A 23,171-nucleotide genomic window follows, 5' to 3' on the forward strand; every position below is an offset into this window, starting at 1 on the left:
TATATAGGAGCAGTATTATAGTAGTTATATTCTTGTATATAGGAGGCAGTATTATAGTAGTTATATTCTTGTATATAGGGGCAGTATTATAGTAGTTATATTCCTATAAATAGAAGCCAGTATATAGTAGTTATATTCTTGTACATAGGGGGCAGTATTATAGTAGTTATATTCTTGTACATAGGAGGCAGTATTATAGTAGTTATATTCTTGTATATAGGAGGCAGTATTATAGTAGTTATATTCTTGTATATAGGGGGCAGTATTATAGTAGTTATATTCTTGTATATAGGGGGCAGTATTATAGTAGTTATATTCCTATAAATAGAAGCCAGTATATAGTAGTTATATTCTTGTACATAGGGGGCAGTATTATAGTAGTTATATTCCTATAAATAGAAGCCAGTATATAGTAGTTATATTCTTGTACATAGGGGGCAGTATTATAGTAGTTATATTCTTGTACATAGGAGCAGTATTATAGTAGTTATATTCTTGTATATAGGAGGCAGTATTATAGTAGTTATATTCTTGTATATAGGGGCAGTATTATAGTAGTTATATTCCTATAAATAGAAGCCAGTATATAGTAGTTATATTCTTGTACATAGGGGGCAGTATTATAGTAGTTATATTCTTGTACATAGCAGTATTATAGTAGTTATATTCTTGTACATAGGGGGCAGTATTATAGTAGTTATATTCCTATAAATAGAAGCCAGTATATAGTAGTTATATTCTTGTATATAGGAGGCAGTATTATAGTAATTATATTCTTGTATATAGGAGCAGTACTATAGTAGTTATATTCTTGTATATAGGGAGCAGTATTATAGTAGTTATATTCTTGTATATAGGAGCAGTATTATAGTAGTTATATTCTTGTATATGGGAGCAGTATTATAGTAGTTATATTCTTGTACATAGGGGCAGTATTATAGTAGTTATATTCTTGTATATAGGAGGCAGTATTATAGTAGTTATATTCTTGTATATAGGGGGCAGTATTATAGTAGTTATAGTCTTGTACATAGGGGGCAGTATTATAGTAGTTATATTCTTGTACATAGGGGGCAGTATTATAGTAGTTATATTCCTATAAATAGAAGCCAGTATATAGTAGTTATATTCTTGTATATAGGAGGCAGTATTATAGTAATTATATTCTTGTATATAGGAGCAGTATTATAGTAATTATATTCTTGTATATAGGGAGCAGTATTATAGTAGTTATATTCTTGTATATAGGAGCAGTATTATAGTAGTTATATTCTTGTATATGGGAGCAGTATTATAGTAGTTATATTCTTGTACATAGGGGCAGTATTATAGTAGTTATATTCTTGTATATAGGAGGCAGTATTATAGTAGTTATATTCTTGTACATAGGGGTCAGTATTATAGTAGTTATATTCTTGTATATAGGGGCAGTATTATAGTTCTATTCTTGTACATAAGGGGCAGCATGTAGAAGTTAAACACAGTGAGCGTAGCACAGGTGCGTATCTGTAGGGTAGGTGGTATTTAGTGAGCCAGTTTTTGTTTTTTTAAATGACTATCATACATCTCAGGAAAGCTTACACATACCTCCCAACTTTCAAGCATCAGAAAGTGGGACAAGTGACCTGGCGCACAGCAAATGTTTTTCTTGCCTCTAATTCCACGCACACACACACACTCCTATAGTTCCTCCAACAGTGTAATGCCATATAGATGCCACCATACAGTATAATACCCCCATAGATGCACCCATTCAGTATAAAGCCAACAGACTCTCCCATACAGTATAATGGGCACACAGATGCAGCATAATGCCACCATAGCTGCCCCATACAGTATAATGCCCCATTGCTGCCCCTAGGTCCACTGACAACATATAAAGTGCCAGTGCCCCTATATAGTGCCACAGTGTCTGCATTTAAAGTGCTAACCCCCCCCCCCCCTCTGTAGATAGAGCATTTGGGGCTCCCTCTAGGAGCAGAATCGCCAGAAAGAACATAGGCTGAGGATTCCGCTCCAGGAGGAGCCTCTGACTTCAATGGCCATATATGGACAGTGACCTCAGGGGTTTCCTATAGGAGCGGAATCACCGGCCAGATCATTGGCAACAGGGATTCTGCTCAATCACTAGCCACTGACATCATTGTCCATATATGGACAGTGACATCATGGGCTTCCCTGAGAAAAGCGCTTAAAAAGGTGCTGTGCCCTGGGAGTCCTCGGTGAGCGGAGGAGCTCCAATCGCTCTGAACTAATTCTGAAGCAGGGAGCGGACAGTTCCCTGCTTCAGAATTGGGTTCAACTGTATGTACGTCCTGATGATGCAGATGGAGTGGGACATACCCCCGGCCACCCCAGACAGCTGCCAGAATCTGGGACGGTTGGGAGGCATGGCTTACAGTATCAGCAGAGGGGTTACTTTAAGCTCCTGGGTCCCAATGAAAAAATACAAAAACGGTTTTAGAGCCCCTTGCCTACCATGTGCCATTTATATTACTGGTCTCTTCTTATGGAGCATAGAGGCCTTTGCACCAGTACTAGGTACAACTGCTACCTCTGCATCCCCTATAGCTACACTCCTGAGAACCATTGTAATAATTTCTCTGCCCGGACGTGAATAGTTCTCATTTATCTTCGCTCAGTTCTATCTGCTCGTGCAGCACAAAAGGAAAAAAAGAGAACAAAGCCCATAGAAACCTGATGACAGAGGCCGAGTAGTCAGACTAGTTTCTCCCACTCTTATTCATAAGTCTCAAATCTGCTATGTTCACATCTTACAAATACCCCCAACTCCTACCTTAACATGGCCATTCAACTCAGCCAAACAGACAGGTTAGGTTTACATATGGGGATAAGCGTCAAATACATATATGATGTCGCTTATCTTCACTGACAAAAGGTTCAATCCAGTAAAAATCCTACCTGTCCAAACACTTTCTCCCATATGAGAACATGGGCTAGAATAGATCCTTACATAAGAGATCTGTGGGACCCACCAACAAGTTAAAAAAATATACGCTTCTCCGATGAACGGTGTGAAACAAACCCAGCAAAAAAGCAGAGAGCGAAAGCCATTACAAATATTAGTGTTTACCTAGGCGTCACGGTCAAAGACAAAGCTAAAGATTATACACTTCTCCCTCCACTCACGGTTATTTAAACCTTTGAAAGTGATTTTTTTTTTTTTAATAAACTGGTCATTCAGCGTGTTTTGTGCAATTTTACAATTAGTTTTTAATAAAAAATTATTTCCTTTTTTTCAAAAAAATAGAAGTCGAAATTCAATGCAATCAATCAACGGCATCTTGCGATTTTATTAATTATTTTCATCCCTCATCTGCAGAACACAGATACAGTTGAATCCAAAAGGTAGAGAAGGGGACCGTAAAGTCCCTGCTCTACCATTCACTGTATATCGCTGGACGCCAGGCAGTGACGTCATCGCGCCTGTCCACACAGACCAGAGGAGCAAAGGGATCTCCTCCACTCATCGTTAGAATGGGGTTAGGTGATTATGTATATTGTTGTTATTTTCATCAGGCACTATTGGGGGACTTTATAGTGTGTGGGGTGCAGTAATGAGGGCATTATACTGTGTCAGGGCAGCTATAGGGGCATTATACTGCAAGGAAGTCAGTTATCATTATACTATGTTTAGGCAGCTATGGGGGCATTATACTGTGTGGAGGGCAGATATGGGGGCATTATACTGTGTGGAGGGCAGATATGGGGGCATTATACTCTGTGGAGGGCAGATATGGGGGCATTATACTGTGTGGAGGGCAGATATGGGGGCATTATACTGTGTGGAGGGCAGATATGGGGGCATTATACTGTGTGGAGGGCAGATATGGGGGCATTATACTGTGTGGACAGTTGTGGGGGCAATATATTGTGTGAGGCAGTGTCAGGGGGTATATTATATACAGCAGGCTCAGGGGATAAATATAAATTTAATGGCGTAGGACTCAAATAGGGGGTGTAGCATGCAAAAAAGGGGTGTGGTCTAAATAATCATGATCGAGGCTACATGTTCAATTAATCGTAATTATGATTTAGGTCTTAATTGCCCAGCCCTAATACAGCTGCTTTGCATCCAGTATACAGAACAGCTGTATCTTTCGCCAAGACCTGAATCCATCAGTACCGCAGACCTAACGGGTTCAGCATCAGCAAGTCCTTCGTATCTCCGACATGAACTTAGATGCGATAGATAACAGGCGGACCCGGTGTCAGACACGCAGGATCCGCTTTCACTGAACCGGCCAGTCCCGCGGACCTGAGAGGTACAGGATTTAGCGAACGATACAGCTCTTCCGTATACAAAATACAGAGCAGCTGTATCTCAAAAGAGCAAAAATTATTTTTAATAAAAAACAAAAATTTATAAAAGTTCCAAAAGTTCCAAAAATGTATAAAAAAAATTTAAGTTTTAAGTTCTACATAGCCTATTAGCTACATCATCTTGCTAGGATATGCCGTCACTTCCCGATTGGTGTGGGTCCTGCTGCGGGGTTCTCCACCAATCCTCAAAATAAAGGTGCCACAGCATGAGGTGTCGGACCCCTACCAATCATAAAGTGATGGCATACCCTAGTGATATGCTTCTTACGGTGGGAATACCCCTTTAAAGGAAAACGCAGTCAAAAACTGCCCTGTGTGAAAGAGGCCTAAAGCATTTATTCATATTTAGAAGATTCAAAAACAAAAAAAAGGGAGAGATGAAGCGCAATTGGGGCTTTAGACGTCTAATCCAGAGAGAGGAACTTCTTTACTTTCATGCGGCTACAGGGAAGGTCACTGAACAATGCAAGTTATTTGCCATGAGTCATGATGGAAAATGCCAATTTTGGGCTCGGATGAAGGCCAAGAACAAGGAAGAATTAAAGGGGTTGTCCGAGATTTAAAGACTGTGTTAATGCTTGTAATTTATAAATGTAAATACATTTGTAATATACTTACACTTTCCAAACTGGCCCCGTTTCCCGATCCTGCCGTGGGGAACTTGACGGGTGACGTCACTCTCTGCACTGGCTCTGCCGCTTTGTTGATCTTGAATTCTTTTCCAGGTATACGGCACATCACTTGTCACGTGGTGTATATCGGCTTGTTCTGTTGTAACGCGCATGCGCGGCCCCTGCTGTTATCGCGAGAACAGAAGGGACCGCGAGAACAGAAGTGACAGCGCATGCGCGTTACGGGCTGTGAAGCAGAACAAACCGATATACACCACGTGACAAGTCGTATACCCGGCAAAGAATTCAAGATCAACAAAGCGGCCAGAGAGTGACGTCACCCGTCAAGCACCCCACGACAGGATATGGAAACGGGCCCACTTTGGAAAATGTAAGTATATTACAAATGTATTTACATTTATAAATTACAAGCATTAACACAAAGTCAAGAAATCTCGAACAACCCCTTTAAGTCTTGTGTCCAAGTCCTAAAGTCAGAACTAGAGGACAAGATGCCTTCAACCCAGACAGGTCTTGTGGCCGGGACCGCTAGCCTGCTGGTACACGTCTCGATCAAATTTCTAGTGTAGGTCCGGCCCAACATAAACATGGTCACAATGGGTTACGAGAGAAGCGGCATTCATTTTTGCGATATTTCAACAGGTCACTGAGGTTTAATCATTAAAAAGTGGCCAAGGAGATGCCAAGTAATTTGCACGATATTAAGAGGTTATTCTTGAGGTTCCCATATCAACCAAGATTACCCTAATTTGTAAGAAAACCAGTCTTCCAAAAATCCTGACGGCCCCTCTGGTGTCAGAAGCAGGACCAGGTTGTGGCAGAGAAGGGAGACCTGGGCAAGCAAGGAATTTTAATTAAGATTTCTGGGCCACCAAACCCAGATCGGAAAAAATAAAAAAAACTTAACCAGTCTGCCATGCATGCCCCTACTCTCCAGCGTGAGGGCCCCATCAAACATTTCCCAGTGTCTCAAGTTTCGGGATCTACAAGTGTGACATAGGAAGGAGTAGTATAACCCCAGTCACGTATGTTTTTGTTTTTTTTAGGTTCTAGGACTAGTTAGACTATAAGCCAGCCTATGCAACTTTGCTCAGATATCAAGCTGCATCATATGTGACTGTCTGGTATTCGTAAGACCGCATGAGGCCAAATCCCATCGTAACCAGCTCCAAGTTGTCTCAGTGACTCAACAACATTTTTGGAGTTTGAGTCATTATACTCAAGACAGGAGAGACCAAGAAAACCCAGCCCCATAATGTTTCACCTGCTGTGTTCAATGCGACACCAGTTCAGATTTTACTTGGGATATCCCACGAAGGACCTTCATGGCATATACAGAGGATAGGTTATAAAAGTCTTATTGGTGGAGGTCCCAAGATCGGAGGTGTCCAGTCCATGTAATTGTTGGTACCACTTGATTTGCCCCTTAAATTGGGCCACTTTGTTTTTGTTGAAAGCAAGATTGAGCAAATAAGCCTATATTCAGAAAAAGTGCGAACATGCAACTCAGAAAGTACGTGGTCTATCACAAGCCCTCTTTGTAGGGCCCCAGGCCATTCCCTAAGGGTATGTGCACACACACTAATTACGTCCGTAAGTGACGGACGTATTTCGGCCGCAAGTCCCGGACCGAACACAGTGCAGGGAGCCGGGCTCCTAGCATCATAGTTATGTACGATGCTAGAAGTCCCTGCCTCACTGCAGGACAACTGTCCCATACTGAAAACATTATTACAGTACGGGACAGTTGTCCTGCAGCGAGGCAGGGACTCCTAGCGTCGTACATAAGTATGATGCTAGGAGCCCGGCTCCCTGCAGTGTGTTCGGTCCGGGACTTGCGGCCGAAATACGTCCGTCAATTACGGATGTAATTGGTGTGTGTGCACATACCCTAACCCTCCAAGCCAGAAGGCCCCACATGGGTCAAATATAAGTGGCCACCCCTCACCAAAGCTTATGGCGACTCGTCTGCCTCTTAAGCATGCCCCAGAGCTCAAAGTAAGCCTAGGTTAGGATCGCTCAGATATGGGAGCCTTGTTGAGGACCCCCCCTCTGACCATTAAGAGGAACTTTCCACAAATCCCACATCCTGAAACATCCTTGCAATGGATAGCCATGAAAAACAGAACAAAACAGTGAACAAAAAGAACTAAGGGTGTGCAAGGGCACCCTAGTAATCAGTTAGGTTTACCATCCCCAAAAGTTTTTTTATTTTAATGCCCACTGGCTCCCTTTGAACCTTGGGCTTTAAAACGACCCGTTCTCCTGGCATTGATCAGAGTCCGTATTCATTCTGTACAAAGGACTTCTCCCATAAAACATCTGGGAAACACCCCGTAATGACAGATTCCCCTGAGCGCTCGGCCTCCTTCCTTTTAGGAGTCACCAAAGTGCTAGTATATCATAGTTTTATTTTCCATTCATTTCTGTGTAATCGGTTTATAGATTTGCCCAAAAAAATAAAATTCCTTCAAAAAGGAGTTGTCCGATTTAGAAATCACATTTTTAATAGAGGGGAAGAATTTTTCTGTTGAGGACCCTCCTCTATTAGTCAGAATGAAGAGTGTCTACAAATAGCATCTCTTCTTCTGGAGGACCCGACACGTCAGACATTCTATTGATTTCAATAATCAGCATGTAATGCTTAATTTCACCTGTGGGGGCACTGCAGGGAAATGAAACACTTGCTGCCAGGTACTCTTGCAGGTTACAGCTGATCATCAGGGTTACCCACAGTGGAACACCTTTTGATCGAATTTTCAGGGTACCCTAAAAAAAGGGATTGTAAAAAGTGGGAAAACCTTCGAAAATATTTTTTTTGGGCCCCCAGAGATTGGGGAGTGTTAGGACTATGGCTAAATTCACAATGGGAGTTACAACATCACATCGGTTACGTCATGTGCTTTCCCCACGGAGGTCAACGGCCAAGTTGAAGGAACGATCTACATCTAGAATAATCTTCTTATAATACCGGGATAATCTTCAGACGTCAGGTTATGAGACCGCACAACAGAGTTGTGGATTAGTAAAAGATAATCTACCTATAGATATCACTATATAGGTCAGACCAATTGTTTTTGAGGGCTTCTATACCTCATACGTACACACCCGTGTACCTCAAAAGGGTTGTGAAGCCGAGTGGTTGAAGACCACCGCCTTATAGTAATGGGGGTCAAATTAACAACGCTCTGACATCCTAAAAACTGGCCATAGACATCAAATGGTTACAGGATTGACTGACAATCTTATGCCTATTGAAACAGACTGACAGTCCCCCAACTAGAATCTGACATGCTGTACAATCCTATTGTTTTCCAAAAGATAAGCGGCTACTGGGTCCCTCTAATGCCACTTATCTCCTTCCATTGAAACAAAATGCATGTGTAATTGAGCCATTATCTGGCGGATATATAGGGCCACAGCTATAGCGAAGGAAAGTGGTATTCGGCAATGGCAGGGTTTTAATGCGGTTTATATGGTCATCTTGCATGGCGCAGTACAATATCGTTGATCGGCGCAGTACAATATCGTTGATCGGCGCAGTACAATATCGTTGATTGGCGCAGTACAATATCGTTGATCGGCGCTCGCTGCACCGGCCGCTTATCAGCCGGTGTAAAAGGGCCTTTAGTTTAGCCTGATTTACGAAGGATGAAGAACTCCTTTCATAACGAAGGCTGGTGCCCGTGGCTTGTCCTGCTCACATCACAGGGCGCCACAGCAAGACACATTGTCCTATATTCACCTGACAGGTATCATGCAAACGCAACGGCGGCATATCTACACTTCAGGTAATATTCGACAATATTAGGTCCTATCAACTCTCCAGACATGTCTATTTTAGAAAATACTTGTATTCCCCATGAAATAATTCTGGAACATATTTTCTTAGAACTTTGAGTTGTGCCGTTCCTCTGTTATTCCTCCTAGAAATTAACAAGTGTTATCATTCCCATGGACAAAGAGGCGTGTCCATACAGCTGCACGCTGTCAGCACTGATTGGACGTGGTCAGTTTATGTAGGGACACACCCCAAATGCACACTCCCAGTTGCCAATTTATTCATACATTTCTAGGAGGAACAACAGAGGAACGGCGCAATGTAGAGTTCTAAGAAAAGATGATCCAGAATGTATTCTTGAAAAAAAACACAATTATTTACAAAAAGACAGGTAAATGGTCCTCTATAAAAAAAATAAAAAAAACACAAAAAAAAATAAATAAGTTGTTTTCGAGGAATATACATTGATGGCCTAATCTGTGTGATCAGTGGGGATCGGACTCCTTGGATCCCTACAAATCACGACAGCTCAGACATAAGGGCAGCTCAGCCCCATTCATTTCACCCATTCTATTGAAAAAAAAACAAAAAAAAAACTTGCCAGACAGAGGATAGTGGTCAGCCGACAACCATCTTACCCAACTCTCCATTAACATACAAATCAGCTTGACTAAACCGGTTACTTTTATGGAAAGAGAGAAGCGTCCGTCGGTCATTAGCTGGCGAATATTGGGATCCATTTTTGAGTCAGATGCGGCAGGTTGTGACAAGTTGAAGGATTAGAATAAGAAATTACGACAAGACTTGTCTTTCGCCCCCACAACGAGGCCTACATATATCACACAATATGGGGCCCAACACAAGCCGATCACCCATGACCAACAGAAGAAGCCACAGTGCACCCTCTCCGAACAAAGGAAACCATGGCGCCCCTACAACCCAGACGGCCACGACACCCCTACAAATTACTAGCAGTCAAATGTGCTCATATAAGGTAGCATTACATCCACACCGCGATATGGTACGGACGTCCCGGTATAGGCTGGAGGTAGATAACCCTGCAGTAGACCTGAAGAAAACGGTGCGGATTGGATCACAATTTAGCGGTCACATCGATATTCTGGACGTCAATGGCGTCCCATTATTATTTAGAACCAAAGGTCCCCGTTTCATTATTACGTAAATGGATTGGACCCGATAAAAAAATTATTCCAAGCCACCGACCCATATTACTACAGTTCACTTACCAGTCACTACTAGTTAGAAGACCAGGTTATCCCATTGTACTAGTCATTGGATCAGCACAGGTGATCAATAAATCCTAGTCATATCAATGCAGGATGTCACGGCTAGTTATATTTGTTATGGCATTGTACTAGTTATCGCACCAGCACAGGTTATCAGTCACTACTAGTTATAACATTGTAATAGTTATTTGATCAATACAGGTTATCTGCTATTGCTAGTTGCATTAGTCCAGGTTAACACATTGTACTAGTTACCTCACCAGCACGGGTTATCGCATTGCACTAGTTACCTCACCAGCACGGGTTATCGCATTGCACTAGTTACCTCACCAGCACGGGTTATCGCATTGTACTAGTTACCTCACCAGCACGGGTTATAGCATTGTACTAGTTACTTCACCAGCACGGGTTATCGCATTGTACTAGTTACCTCACCAGCACGGGTTATCGCATTGTACTAGTTACTTCACCAGCACGGGTTATAGCATTGTACTAGTTACCTCACCAGCACGGGTTATCGCATTGTACTAGTTACCTCACCAGTACGGGTTATCACATTGTACTAGTTACCTCACCAGCACGGGTTATCGCATTGTACTAGTTACCTCACCAGTACGGGTTATCACATTGTACTAGTTACCTCACCAGCACGGGTTATCGCATTGTACTAGTTACTTCACCAGCACGGGTTATAGCATTGTACTAGTTACCTCACCAGCACGGGTTATCGCATTGTACTAGTTACCTCACCAGTACGGGTTATCACATTGTACTAGTTACCTCACCAGCACGGGTTATCGCATTGTACTAGTTACCTCACCAGTACGGGTTATCACATTGTACTAGTTACCTCACCAGCACGGGTTATCGCATTGTACTAGTTACCTCACCAGCACGGGTTATCGCATTGTACTAGTTACCTCACCAGCACGGGTTATCGCATTGTACTAGTTACCTCACCAGTACGGGTTATCACATTGTACTAGTTACCTCACCAGCACGGGTTATAGCATTGTACTAGTTATTTGATCAATGCCGGTTATCGGTTATGTTGCATTAGTCCAGGTTCTCTCATGAGCACAGGTTATCAGTTCCCACTAGTTATATTAGTCCAGGTTATCGGACAGCCCCAGGTTACTATCTGGTCACACGTTGCAGGATGTGGTTACCTTTTATTTACTTCATCATTTGTGCACCGCCATATCTCGCAGAATCTCAGACAAACCAAAGAAAATCTCAGCTCTGCTACATCTGCGTACACTAGTAAGAAGTATACTACACCACATCTCAGGGTGATCTCCATGTGACAGCTCTTAGGGCAGTGCTGCTATTTATATACCACAAACATGTGCGGTGTACACTATCACCCCCATCAGCGCCCTATTTACAGCAGGCCATGGTGCGCCAACACCCATATAACTACCCACTGGCATCATTACTTACCATGCTTCCCATAGTAAGTCTCCTGATCCCCCATGCTGCAGCCTGTGTCTCTCCTGCCGTCACCCCTGCACTCCCCCGCCTGCTTTGCTTTTTTCATAGCTCTCTTTTCTCAGTCTCTCTCCCCCACCCATGTCAGCTGGTCCCAGTCACCCAATTACACCTCTCAATCTTTTCCAAACTGGTCTAACTAGTGTCAGGTTTATAGAGGCCGAGGGGAGGGCTGATCAACCCAACTCAGAGGTAGTCATGATAGAGACCCCCATGTGGGCAAAGGGGTGGGGGGCTATAGTAAGGAGCACGCAGCTGCTGTGTGGTATCAGTCAGAGGGCACAGCCTGGCGTCACCGCCATCTACTCAGTAGTATTATCATTCTTATCTAGCCTCAACACATTCTGCAGCAGTGTAAACTGTACTCTTAGGGTATGTTCACACGGCAGCGTCCGTTACGGCTGAAATTATGTGGCTGTTTTCAGGAGAAAACATCCCGTAATTTCAGCCGTCATGGCTTGTTGAGGCGCTTTTTCGCTGCGTCAATTACGGACGTAAATGGAGCTGTTTCTATGGAGTCAATGGAAAACGGCTCCATTTAACGTCTGAAGAAGTGACAGGCACTTCTTTGACGCGGGCGTCTATTTACGCCCCACCTTTTGACAGCGGGGCGTAAAAAAAATGACAGTCGGAACAGAACATCGTAAGACCCATTCAAATGAATGGGCAGATGTTTGCCGAAGCTATCGAGCCGCATTTTCGGACGTAAATTGAGGCGGAAAACGCCCGAAATACGTCCGTAAATAAGCCGTGTGAACATACCCTTAGGGTATATTCACACGGCAGCGTCCGTAACGGCCGAAATGACGGGGCTGTTTCCAGGAGAAAACAGCCCCGTCATTTCAGCCGTAACGGCATGTGCATGTGCTTGAACGCCGCGTCCATTACGGACGTAACTGGAGCTGTTTTTCCATGGAGTCCATGGAAAACGACTCCATTTACGTCTGAAGAAGTGACATAACACTTCTTTGGCGCGGGCGTCTATTTACGCGCCGTCTTTTGACAGTGACGCGTAAATATACGCCTCGTGTGAACAGACAAACATCAGCCCATTGCTTTCAATGGGCAGATGTTTGTCAACGCTTTCAAGCCGTAATTTCGGACGTAATTCGGGGGTTAAAATGCCCGAATTACGTCCGTAAATAGGCCGTGTGAACATGCCCTTAGATACACAGGCTCAGCAGGGAGTATCACACATGATATGCTGTCTGCTAAGCATATGTATCTAAGCCTATCATGTGTGATACTCACTGCTGAGCCTGTGTATCTAAGCCTATCATGTGTGATACTCCCTGCTGAGCCTGTGTATCTAAGCCTATCATGTGTGATACTCACTGCTGAGCCTGTGTATCTAAGCCTATCATGTGTGATACTCCCTGCTGAGCCTGTGTATCTAAGCCTATCATGTTTGATACTCCCTGCTGAGCCAGTGTACCTAAGCCTATCATGTGTTATGCTTTCTGATGAGCATATGTATCTAAGCCTGTGTGATACTCCCTGCTGAGCCAGTGTATCTAAGCCTACCATGTGTTATGCGGTCTGCTAAGCATATGTATCTAAGGGTATGTTCACACGTAGTCAACAAAAACGTCTGAAAATCCAGAGCTGTTTTCAAGGGAAAACAGACCCTGCTTCTCAGACGTTTTTTTACCAACTCGCATTTTTCGCGGCGTTTTCGCTGCGTTTTTTACGTCCGTTTTTGGAGCTGTTTTCATTGGAGTCTATGAGAAAACAGCTCCAAAAACGTCCAAAGAAGTGTCCTGCACTTCTTTTGACGAGGCTGTATTTTTACACGTCGTCGTTTGACAGCTGTCAAACGACGACGCGTAAATAACAGGTCGTCTGCACAGTACGTCGGCAAACCCATTCAAATGAATGGGCAGATGTTTGCCGACGTATTGGAGCCGTATTTTCAGACTTAAAACGAGGCATAATACGCCTCGTATACGTCTGAAATTTGGCCGTGTGAACATACCCTTAGCCTAACACATGGTAGGCTTAAATACACAGGCTCAGCAGACAGTATCACACATGGTAGGCTTAGATACGCTGGCTCAGCAGATAGTATCACACATGATAGGCTTAGATACAGTGGCTCAGCAAACAGCATCACACATGATCGGCTTAGATACACTGGCTCAGCAAACAGTATCAAACATGATAGGCTTAGATACACTGGCTCAGCAAACAGTATCACACATGATAGGCTTAGATACACTGGCTCAGCAGGGAGTATCACACATGATAGGCTTAGATACACTGGCTCAGCAGACAGTATCACACATGATAGGCTTAGATACACTGGCTCAGCAGACAATATCACACATGATAGGCTTAGATACATAGTCTGAGCAGGCAGTATCACACATGGTAGGCTTAGATACACTGGCTCAGCAGATAGTATCACACATGATAGGCTTAGATACATAGTCTCAGCAGACAGTATCGCACAAGGTAGGCTAAGGCTGGGTTCACACGACCTATTTTCAGACGTAAACAAGGCGTATTATGCCTCGTTTTACGCCTGAAAATAGGGTTACAATACGTCGGCAAACATCTGCCCATTCATTTGAATTGGTTTGCCGACGTACTGTGCAGACGACCTGTAATTTACGTGTCGTCGTTTGACAGCTGTCAAACGACGACGCGTAAATGAACTGCCTCGGCAAAGAAGTGCAGGACACTTATATATATTATATGCAGGGCACTTATATATATTATATGCAGGGCACTTCTTTGCCACGTAATTTGAGCTGTTCTTCATTGAACTCAATGAAGCACAGCTCAAGATTTACGAGCGTCTCAGACGGCTCGCAAAATGCGAGGAGGAGCATTTACGTGTGAAACGAGGCAGCTGTTAACAGTCTGTCTTTTCACACGTAAATGCCTCTCATCGTGTGCACATACCCTTAGGCTGGGTTTGCACGACCTATTTTCAGGCGTAAACGAGGCGTTTTATGCCTCGAATTACGCCTGAAAACACGACTCAAATACGTCGGCAAACATCTGCCCATTCATTTCAATGGTTCTTACGACGTACTGTGCCGACGACCTGTAATTTTACGCGTCGCTGTCAAAAGACGGCGTGTAAAATAACAGCGTCGTCAAAGAAGTGCAGGACACTTCTTGGTATGTAATTTCAGCCATTTTTCATTGACTTCAATGAAGAACAGCTCCGTAATTTCAGCCGTAATTGTCGTTATCGTGTGCACATACCCTTAGATACACTGGCTCAGCAGATAGTATCACACATGGTAGGCTTAGATACACTGGCTCAGCAGATAGTATCACACATGGTAGGCTTAGATACACTGGCTCAGCAGATAGTATCACACATGGTAGGCTTAGATACACTGGCTCAGCAGATAGTATCACACATGGTAGGCTTAGATACACTGGCTCAGCAGATAGTATCACACATGGTAGGCTTAGATACACTGGCTCAGCAGATAGTATCACACATGGTAGGCTTAGATACACTGGCTCAGCAGATAGTATCACACATGGTAGGCTTAGATACACTGGCTCAGCAGATAGTATCACACATGGTAGGCTTAGATATACTGGCTCAGCCAACAGTATCCCATATGATAGGCTTAGATACACTGGCTCAGCAAACAGTATCACACATGATAGGCTTAGATACACTGGCTCAGCAAACAGTATCACACATGATAGGCTTAGATACACTGGCTCAGCAAACAGTATCACACATGATAGGCTTAAATACACTGGCTCAGCAGACAGTATCACACGATAGGCTTAGATACACTGCTCAGCTTCGTCCACGGAAAAATAAAAATGTTACAGGTTTTAGAATGCGGCAACACAAAAACAAATCATTTAGAGAAAAAAAATGTTTTTATTTTGCAAAACGATATGAATTTAGTGTCGCCGTAATCGTAACGACCCGCAGAATAACGTTAACATATTATTGTGAACGCCGTAAATACAAATTGCAAAAAACAATGGAGACATTTTTGTTTATTTCTCACAGATAATAACAATATAAACTCATCACGAGCCTCGACCACACGACAATAATACGAAGAATCGTCGGAAACAAGAATGTGACCAATTAACAGCCGAGAATCGGGAAGAACGCTCCGAACTGTAAGTTTTGGCTGATAATAATCTCTGGTCTCTGTCCAGTGTTAGATAATCTTGGAGTATATTCACACGGTGCGCAATTTCTCAAAAAACAAACAAACACATTTTGATGAGATTTTGCGCCAATTGTAGTGATAAGCCACGGATTTCTGCACCATGTGAATATACCCTAAGTTTATAAAAAGACCTACTACTGTCATTTACACATATAAACGTTGGAGGTTTGAAGCACTGGAGCTATGGCATTTAAAGGCAATGTGTTGCCAGAAAAACATGTTTTTTTTTTAAAAATTAAACATTTAGTGTGTGGGTGATTAAACATTGTTCAAATTTTTTTTATTTTTTTGCACGAGTCCATGTAATATTATAAATTATTTCTAATTTATAATACTACCCATTTTTGGTCACTAGATGGAGCTGTTCCCAAAATTGCAGCATTGCAACATTGGGTTAAAAGCCCTCGCTCTAGTGAGCTCTCAGCATCCCCCCCTCCTTTATACTGGCTAGTGCAGGGATAAACGAGGGGTTTGAACGATGTAACCTCCTACACTGTGTGTCGCCATTTTTTGAGCTAACACACAGTGTAGTAGGTTTGCATACAGTAGTAAACACACACAAACACGAACATACATTGAAATCTCTTACCTGCTCCTGCCGCCGCGGCTCCCTCCGGCCCGTCCGCTCCGTTTGCTGCCGCTGGTGCAAGTGCACAAATCCGGAAGCCGCGACCGGAAGTAGTAATATTACTGTCCGGCCGCGACTTCCGGTCCACAGGAAAATGGCGCCGGACGGCGCCAATTTCGAATAGGACTGTGTGGGAGCGGCGCATGCGCAGTTCCCACACAGACGCCGTACACTGCAGTCAATGGGACGGGAGCCGTTCGCAGTCCCTATGGGACTGTGGCTGCCGTATTCCATGTCTGTATGTGTCGTTAATCGACACACACAGAAATGGAACAAAAAATGGCAGCCCCCATAGGGAAGAAAAAGTGTAAAAATAAGAAAAAGTAAAACACAAACACACAAATGAATATAAACGTTTTTAATAAAGCACTAACATCTTTAACATATAAAAAAATAATTTGTGATGACACTGTTCCTTTAAGACTGGGCCCCTGACTACAGTACGACCTGTACTGCCCTGATGGTGGCAGATAACAGAGAAAAATAGATTGCATTCAACCGCACAATAAATAGAGATGAGATGTACTGAAGGTTTAGGGTTTATTCACACAAACGTGGGGAAACGCAGACATGAAAAACTGCCGTTTTTTCATGTCCCAGTTTGTCCCGTGTGTGACCCGTTTTCACGGATCCCCATAGACTAGTCTATGGAGGGATCCGTGAAAACGGAAGAAAATAGGACATGTTCTATTCTCCAACGGACCCTTCACGGTTTGTTGAAGCAACGGCCATGTGAACAGCCCCATTGGAATACATGTGGGTAGCGGCAAAAATGGGAGTGACCTCTTGAAGGTGTGGCTTGTATAAAAGGGAGTGGCTAAATATATCCAGCCTCCTAAATTAATATCAGACCCCAGACTAGACCCCTATATTAATATCACACCCCTAGACCAGACTCCCTGAATATATTCAGACCCCAGACCACATAAATATTGTAAAAACCTTAGCGGGGAGGGTAATATACAGGCCCATGTTACATTTTTTGTTGCACCCTATTTTTAGCCTCCCTCCCTGGGAACCGGGTGAAATCTATATATCACCAGGTGACCGGGCGTGGGAGGTTAAAAATATGGCGACTCTGGATAAAACGGGGAAAGTTGACACATCTGTTCCTCCCTCCCCCTCTTTATTTCCACCCCTCCCCCTCCATACATATTTTCACATTTCCTCTCCCCCAGGCTAGGCCTTTCACAGATCGTTCTTACTACATTGAATTCCTTCACATATACAGAGCTGCGTACACTATACATCATCATATAATGCCGCTCGGGAGGGAGACAGTCAGCAAGTTGCTGAGTTCTCCTAGCTTTGTATAAGAGCAAGTCATATGACTAGTAATCTTTTTCTCGCTGGCGGTTTACTTGCTCAAGGTTTTCAGTGATTCTTTCCATTCTCTCCTTGCACTGACTTCCTGCTTAGCTGAGCCAACCTGAACTAGCAGAGCTGAATCGTAAGGGTATGTTCACACAGCCTATTTTTGCCGGTTTTTCGGGCCGTAAACGGCCGAAAAGCGTCTGAAAGATCGGAAGCAGAACGCCTCAAAACATCTGCCCATTGATTTCAATGGGAAAATGGCGTTCTGTTCCGAACGAGCGTTTTTTCGCGGCGTTTTTTTACACTTAAAAAAACGGCCGCGATAAAAAAGTGCGGGACACTTCTTGGGACATTTTTAGAGCCGTTTTACCATAGATTCTTTTGAAAAAAGGTCCAAAAATGGCCATAAAAGGCGCAGTGAAAATCGCGAGTGGCACAAAAAACGTCTGAAAATCAGAAAAAAATCAAGAGAAAACCGCTCCGTAATTTGAGACGTTTTTGACTCTGCGTGTGAACATCACCCTGACACGTAAGGAACGCCAGAAGCCGCCTGACCCTCTGATACAGGAAGTGGATTTCAGACCACCACAGACTCCAATAGACATTGTAGATAAGCTGGAGTCACTGACCATAGATGTGCCCTAACGGAGCAGAGCTAAAAAGCAGCCAACAAAGAGCAGACTCTGGAGGACCCAGCACTTCTATTACAAGGACAGCCCATAGATTTCAATGGGCCACATGTAATGCTTCTTTTCCCCTGTGGTGGCGCTGCAGGTAAATTAACCACTTGCTACTGGGTTCCCCCCACAGATTATCACTGATCTTTGGGCATCTATCAGCAGGAAGTTTTTTAGATCAGCTTATTGTTGGGGGACCCTTCAAACAAAATGCTGTTGTCCAAAGTGGACTACCTCTTTAAATAGCGTGATGAGAAGCTTTATTCTTCTGTGGATGCCAATGGATCTACTTGGTACCTGCTGACCGTATCACTGCCCGAGACTGGCCATCCTGCCATTGTTTTGATAACCTCCTCTACAATATCATAGTGTGCCACACCCATTTACGTTTATTACAATGCTTTAGGTATCAGTCGTGATGTCACTATATGACATCATCCCATTTTGTCAATTGGCAAGAGGCAATAAATTGGTGTCTGCATAGAAATCCCCATGGAAGAAAAATCTAAAAACATGGACGGTCGGGAGGAAAGGAGATGAGGATCTAATAGGTTAATGGAAATATTTCCGCAGCTTCGATGAATACACATTAACATAAAGCTACACAGTTTATTTAGGGTGACCATGGACACACTATAACGCGAGGCATCTGAAGCCTCAAGTAATAGAATATTGTGAAAGGTTGCGCCTGACTGCAACTTTCACATGACAGTTACACCCTATGGAATTGAAGTTGTCAATGTGGCGCAACACGTAAAATGGAAATCTAGTCAAAATAGTCACGTGTTTTGAGTATCGGCATGCTAAAGAAGTCACTGACCACTAGATTATGACAGAGGAAGTGGCCAGGGATTCTTGGGAAAGGGAGGGAAGACGCGATAAAGATAAACAATTATTTGGTCCATGTGTAATAATAACGGGCGCTAACAGTGGATGAGACAAAGTTGTGCAAGATTAGAAAAACATGGCTGCTTTATTCAAAAAACAGCGCCACATCTGTGCACAGGTTGTGTGTGGTACTGCAGCTCAACCCCCTTCACCTCAATAGAGTAAAACTGCGATATCAAAGACAACTCATGGACAGGCATGGTGCTGTTTCTGCAAGAATGCAGCTATGGTTTTCTAATCCTGTACACCTTATTTATTTTTATATTAGTCTTTATCACTCTCGGACAGGTTATGAATATTTAAGGCTATGTCCACCTACAAAAACATTTTTTAAAATGTTTCAATGCATCTAAAATGAAAAATGAGGCAACTTTGCAAATAATCTTCATTAAAAGTTACCTACCATTTTGTTTCTACAGCTCCTAAGCGGACCTATGTGTCTCCATGGTAACAGACTACAAATAAACCCTGTGTAGTCCTACAGTCATACTTACTTAATAGGGGTATGGCTGCAGTATCAGACTACAAAGGGTTTATTTTTAGCATGGAGACACATAGGTCTGCACAGGAGCTGTATACACTATTTGTAAAGTTGCTTCATTTTCATTACAGATGCACTGGAACATTAAAGTGGAACTGTACTGTCATAAAACTTTTGACATGTCATAGTGACATGTCAGAAGTTTTGATCGGTGGGGGTCCGAGCACTGAGACCCCCACCGATCACTAAACTGAAGTGGCAGAAGCATTCAAGTGAGCGCTGCGTTTTTTGCATGTTGCAGTTGCGTGTGTCATCAGTGTTGGCTGCGTGATTTCCGCGCATATGCCACGCTTATGATACGCGGTTTTGAAGTGTAGAAAAAGAAATGAAGGCAGTGCTTTTATTTTTTCCTTCATGTCGTTATCTATTGTTGAGTGAATCACGCGCGTCACACGGAAGAGCTTCCGTGTGCCTTGCGCGATTTTCACGCACCCATTGACTTCAAGTATAGGACATGTCGTGAGTTTTACGCAGCGGACATACGTTGTGTGAAAATCACGAACTGTCTGAACGGCCCCATTGACTAACATAGGTCCGTGCGACGCGCGTGATTTTCACACGTGTATCACGGACGTAATACACGTTCGTGTGAATAAGGCCTTAGGCCGGGTTCACACAGAGTTTTTTGCAGGCGGAAAATCTGCGTCAAAATTCCGTTTGGAATTTTGAGGCAGATTTTCCTCTCCCTGCACGCCGATTTTCGCTGCGTTTTTCACCATTGAGTGTCGCGGGCAGAAAACGCAGCGAGATACACTTTCTCTGCCTCCCTTTGATGTCAATGGGAGGTCAGAGACTTAAACGCCCGAAAATAAGGCATGTCGCTTCTTTTTCCTGCAAGACTGTTTTTCTTCTTGCGGGAAAAAAACGCCTCCGCCTCCCATTGAAATCAATGGGAGGCATTTTCGGACGTTTTTTGACGCATTTTGTGAAGCGGTTTCCGCGTCAAAAAACGAGTAAAAAAAAACTCTTTGTGACACTTTTTAAAAAGGTTGAGGAATGTGCACAAATTGTCAAAAACAGATATTACATTTGGCGCATGATTTGTGGCCGAATTCCGGCACATAGAAACTCTTTTATTGAGTACATCTTTTGTATTATTTTCCATAATAGGAGCGGATAATCCATTGCAAGGTCACGATCAGCAATTCCCTTTGGTCTATCACATCTTGCCATAGTAAAGTGGGCCAGTTTGGCAATTCGGATGATAGTTTGTGTAGAATACAACCAAACATACAATCCAGAGTCTATCCTTCTTTGAAGTTGACATATGGCAGTGATCTCCAGAAGCCGCCCTTTTCTTACTGTGGAAACAACCTAAACTCTCATTGTCGCTCTGACTCACGCTCATCTTGACTACCGCTAAGGCTGGGTTCACACGTGGCGGAATTTCACTAAAATTCCGCTGCGGACACTCCGCAGCGTTAATCCGCAGCGGAGCCGTTTGTCCATTGACTTACACTTTAATTTAGCAGTGTTCGTTTAGACGAGGCGTAAAATTCCGCTGCGGAGCATAGGCTGCGGAGCGGAATTTGGTGTCCGCAGCATGCTCTGTCTGTTGCGGAGCAGTGGCGGACTCATGGCGGAATTTCTCCATTGACTTCAATGGAGATTCTAATTTCCGCAATGAAGTCCGCAGCTGTCATGCACATGTTATGTGTGCTGCGGATCCGTCTTGCTTTTTTAACTTGACATTTCTTCATTCTGGCTGGACCTATGTATTTCTAGGTCTACAGCCAGACTGAGGAAGTCAATGGGGCTCCCGTAATGACGGGAGCGTTGCTAGGAGACGTTAGTAAATAGTCACTGTCCAGGGTGCTGAAAGAGTTAAGCGATCGGCAGTAACTGTTTCTGCACCCTGGACAGTGACTACCGATCACAATATACAGCAACCATTAAAAAAATATAAGTTCATACTTACCGAGAACTCCCTGCTTCTGTCTCCAGTCCGGCCTCCCAGGATGACGTTTCAGTCTAAGTGACGGCTGCAGCCAATCACAGGCCAATAACAGGCTGCAGCGGTCACATGGACTGCCGCGTCATCCAGGGAGGTCGGGCTGGATGCCGAAAGAGGGACGCGTCACCAAGACAACGGCCGGTAAGTATGAAATTTGTTTACTTTCACTAGGGAAAGTGCTGTCCCTTCTCTCTATCCTGCACTGATAGGGAGAAGGGAAGCACTTTTCCCGCAGTCCGCAGCAGCTAGTCCGCATCAATGTACTGCACATTTTGTGCAGATCCGCAGCAGAATCTGCAACGCAGATTCTGTGCGGCATTGATGCGGACAGTTGCGGAGGAAATCCGCCACGTGTGGTCATGCCCTAAGGGGGTTTTACACAGGACGATTATCGGGTAGACAAGCTTTCATATAAAGCTCGTTCCCGATAATTGCCCGGTGTACACAGGGGAACAATCAGCAGATGAACGAGCAAACGCTCGATCATCCGCTGGTCGTATCATTTTAAAAAAGTTAAATATTATAGTTGCCGGCAGCGCATCTCCCTGTGTAAACAACGTGCTGCCGACATGATAATAATGGATGGGGACGAGCGATCGGAGTAACGACCGCTCGTCCCCATCCATAGCTCCGTGTGACAGGAGCAAGCGAGCGCCGATCAATGATTTCTCGTTGATTGGCGCTCGCTGCACCGGCCGCTTATCAGCCGCAGTAAAAGGGCCTTTATTCATTACTAATCGTCTTCCCCTCACTAAACTCTCCCCTCTCCAATCTATCCTAAATGCAGCAGCCAGGCTCATATTTATGACCAACCACTACACCAACGCCTCTACCCTGTGCCAGTCACTGCACTGGTTGCCCATACTCTTCAGAATTAAATTCAGACTTATTACTCTCACCCACAAAGCTCTCCACAGTGCTGCACCTCCTTACATCTCCTCCCTCATCTCTGTCTACCACCCTACTCGGGCTCTACGTTCTGCCAACAACCTTAGATTAAGGGCAGATTCAGACGAACGTTGCGTTTTTGCGCGCGCAAACAACGCGGCGTTTTGCGCGCGCAAAAAACATTTGACAGCTGCGTGTGTCATCCGTGTATGATGCGCGGCTGCGTGATTTTCGCGCAGCCGCCATCATAGAGATGAGGCTAGTCGACGCCCGTCACTGTCCAAGGTGCTGAAAGAGCTAACTGATCGGCAGTAACTCTTTCAGCACCCTCGACAGTGAATGCCGAACACAATATACAGCAACCTGTTAAAAAAAAAAGAAAAAGTTCGTACTTACCGATAACTTCCCGGCCGTTGCCTTGGTGACGCGTCCTTGGTGACGCGCCTCTCTTGACATCGGGCCCCACCATCGGGCCCCACCTCCCTGGATGACGTGGCAGTCCATGTGACCGCTGCAGCCTGTGCTTGGCCTGTGATTGGCTGGAGATGTCATTTGGACTGAATTGTCATCCCGGGAGGTCAGACTGGAGGAAGAAGCCGGGAGTTATCGGTAAGTCAGAA

The 23,171-nt window shown here is 44.0% G+C and overlaps 1 protein-coding gene across 3 annotated transcripts in view; it reads right to left on the reverse strand.

Moving 5' to 3' along the window:
* The window catches only part of SLC44A2 (solute carrier family 44 member 2 (CTL2 blood group)), a 69,853-nt gene that overhangs the window by 25,812 nt on the left and 20,870 nt on the right, over nt 1-23,171 (reverse strand). For 2 of the 3 annotated variants that reach the window (XM_075858991.1, XM_075858990.1), the window contains exon 1: nt 11,448-11,550. The exons of the other annotated variant lie outside the window; for it this stretch is intronic. In XM_075858991.1, the coding sequence (XP_075715106.1) occupies nt 11,448-11,544 (97 nt within the window). In that variant the 5' untranslated portion in view covers nt 11,545-11,550. Of the gene's footprint in view, nt 1-11,447; nt 11,551-23,171 lie in introns of those variants that run through there. 3 annotated transcript variants of the gene reach the window in all.

This window comes from Rhinoderma darwinii, chromosome 3, assembly GCF_050947455.1.
Source record: "Rhinoderma darwinii isolate aRhiDar2 chromosome 3, aRhiDar2.hap1, whole genome shotgun sequence".
Classification (NCBI taxonomy): domain Eukaryota; kingdom Metazoa; phylum Chordata; class Amphibia; order Anura; family Rhinodermatidae; genus Rhinoderma; species Rhinoderma darwinii.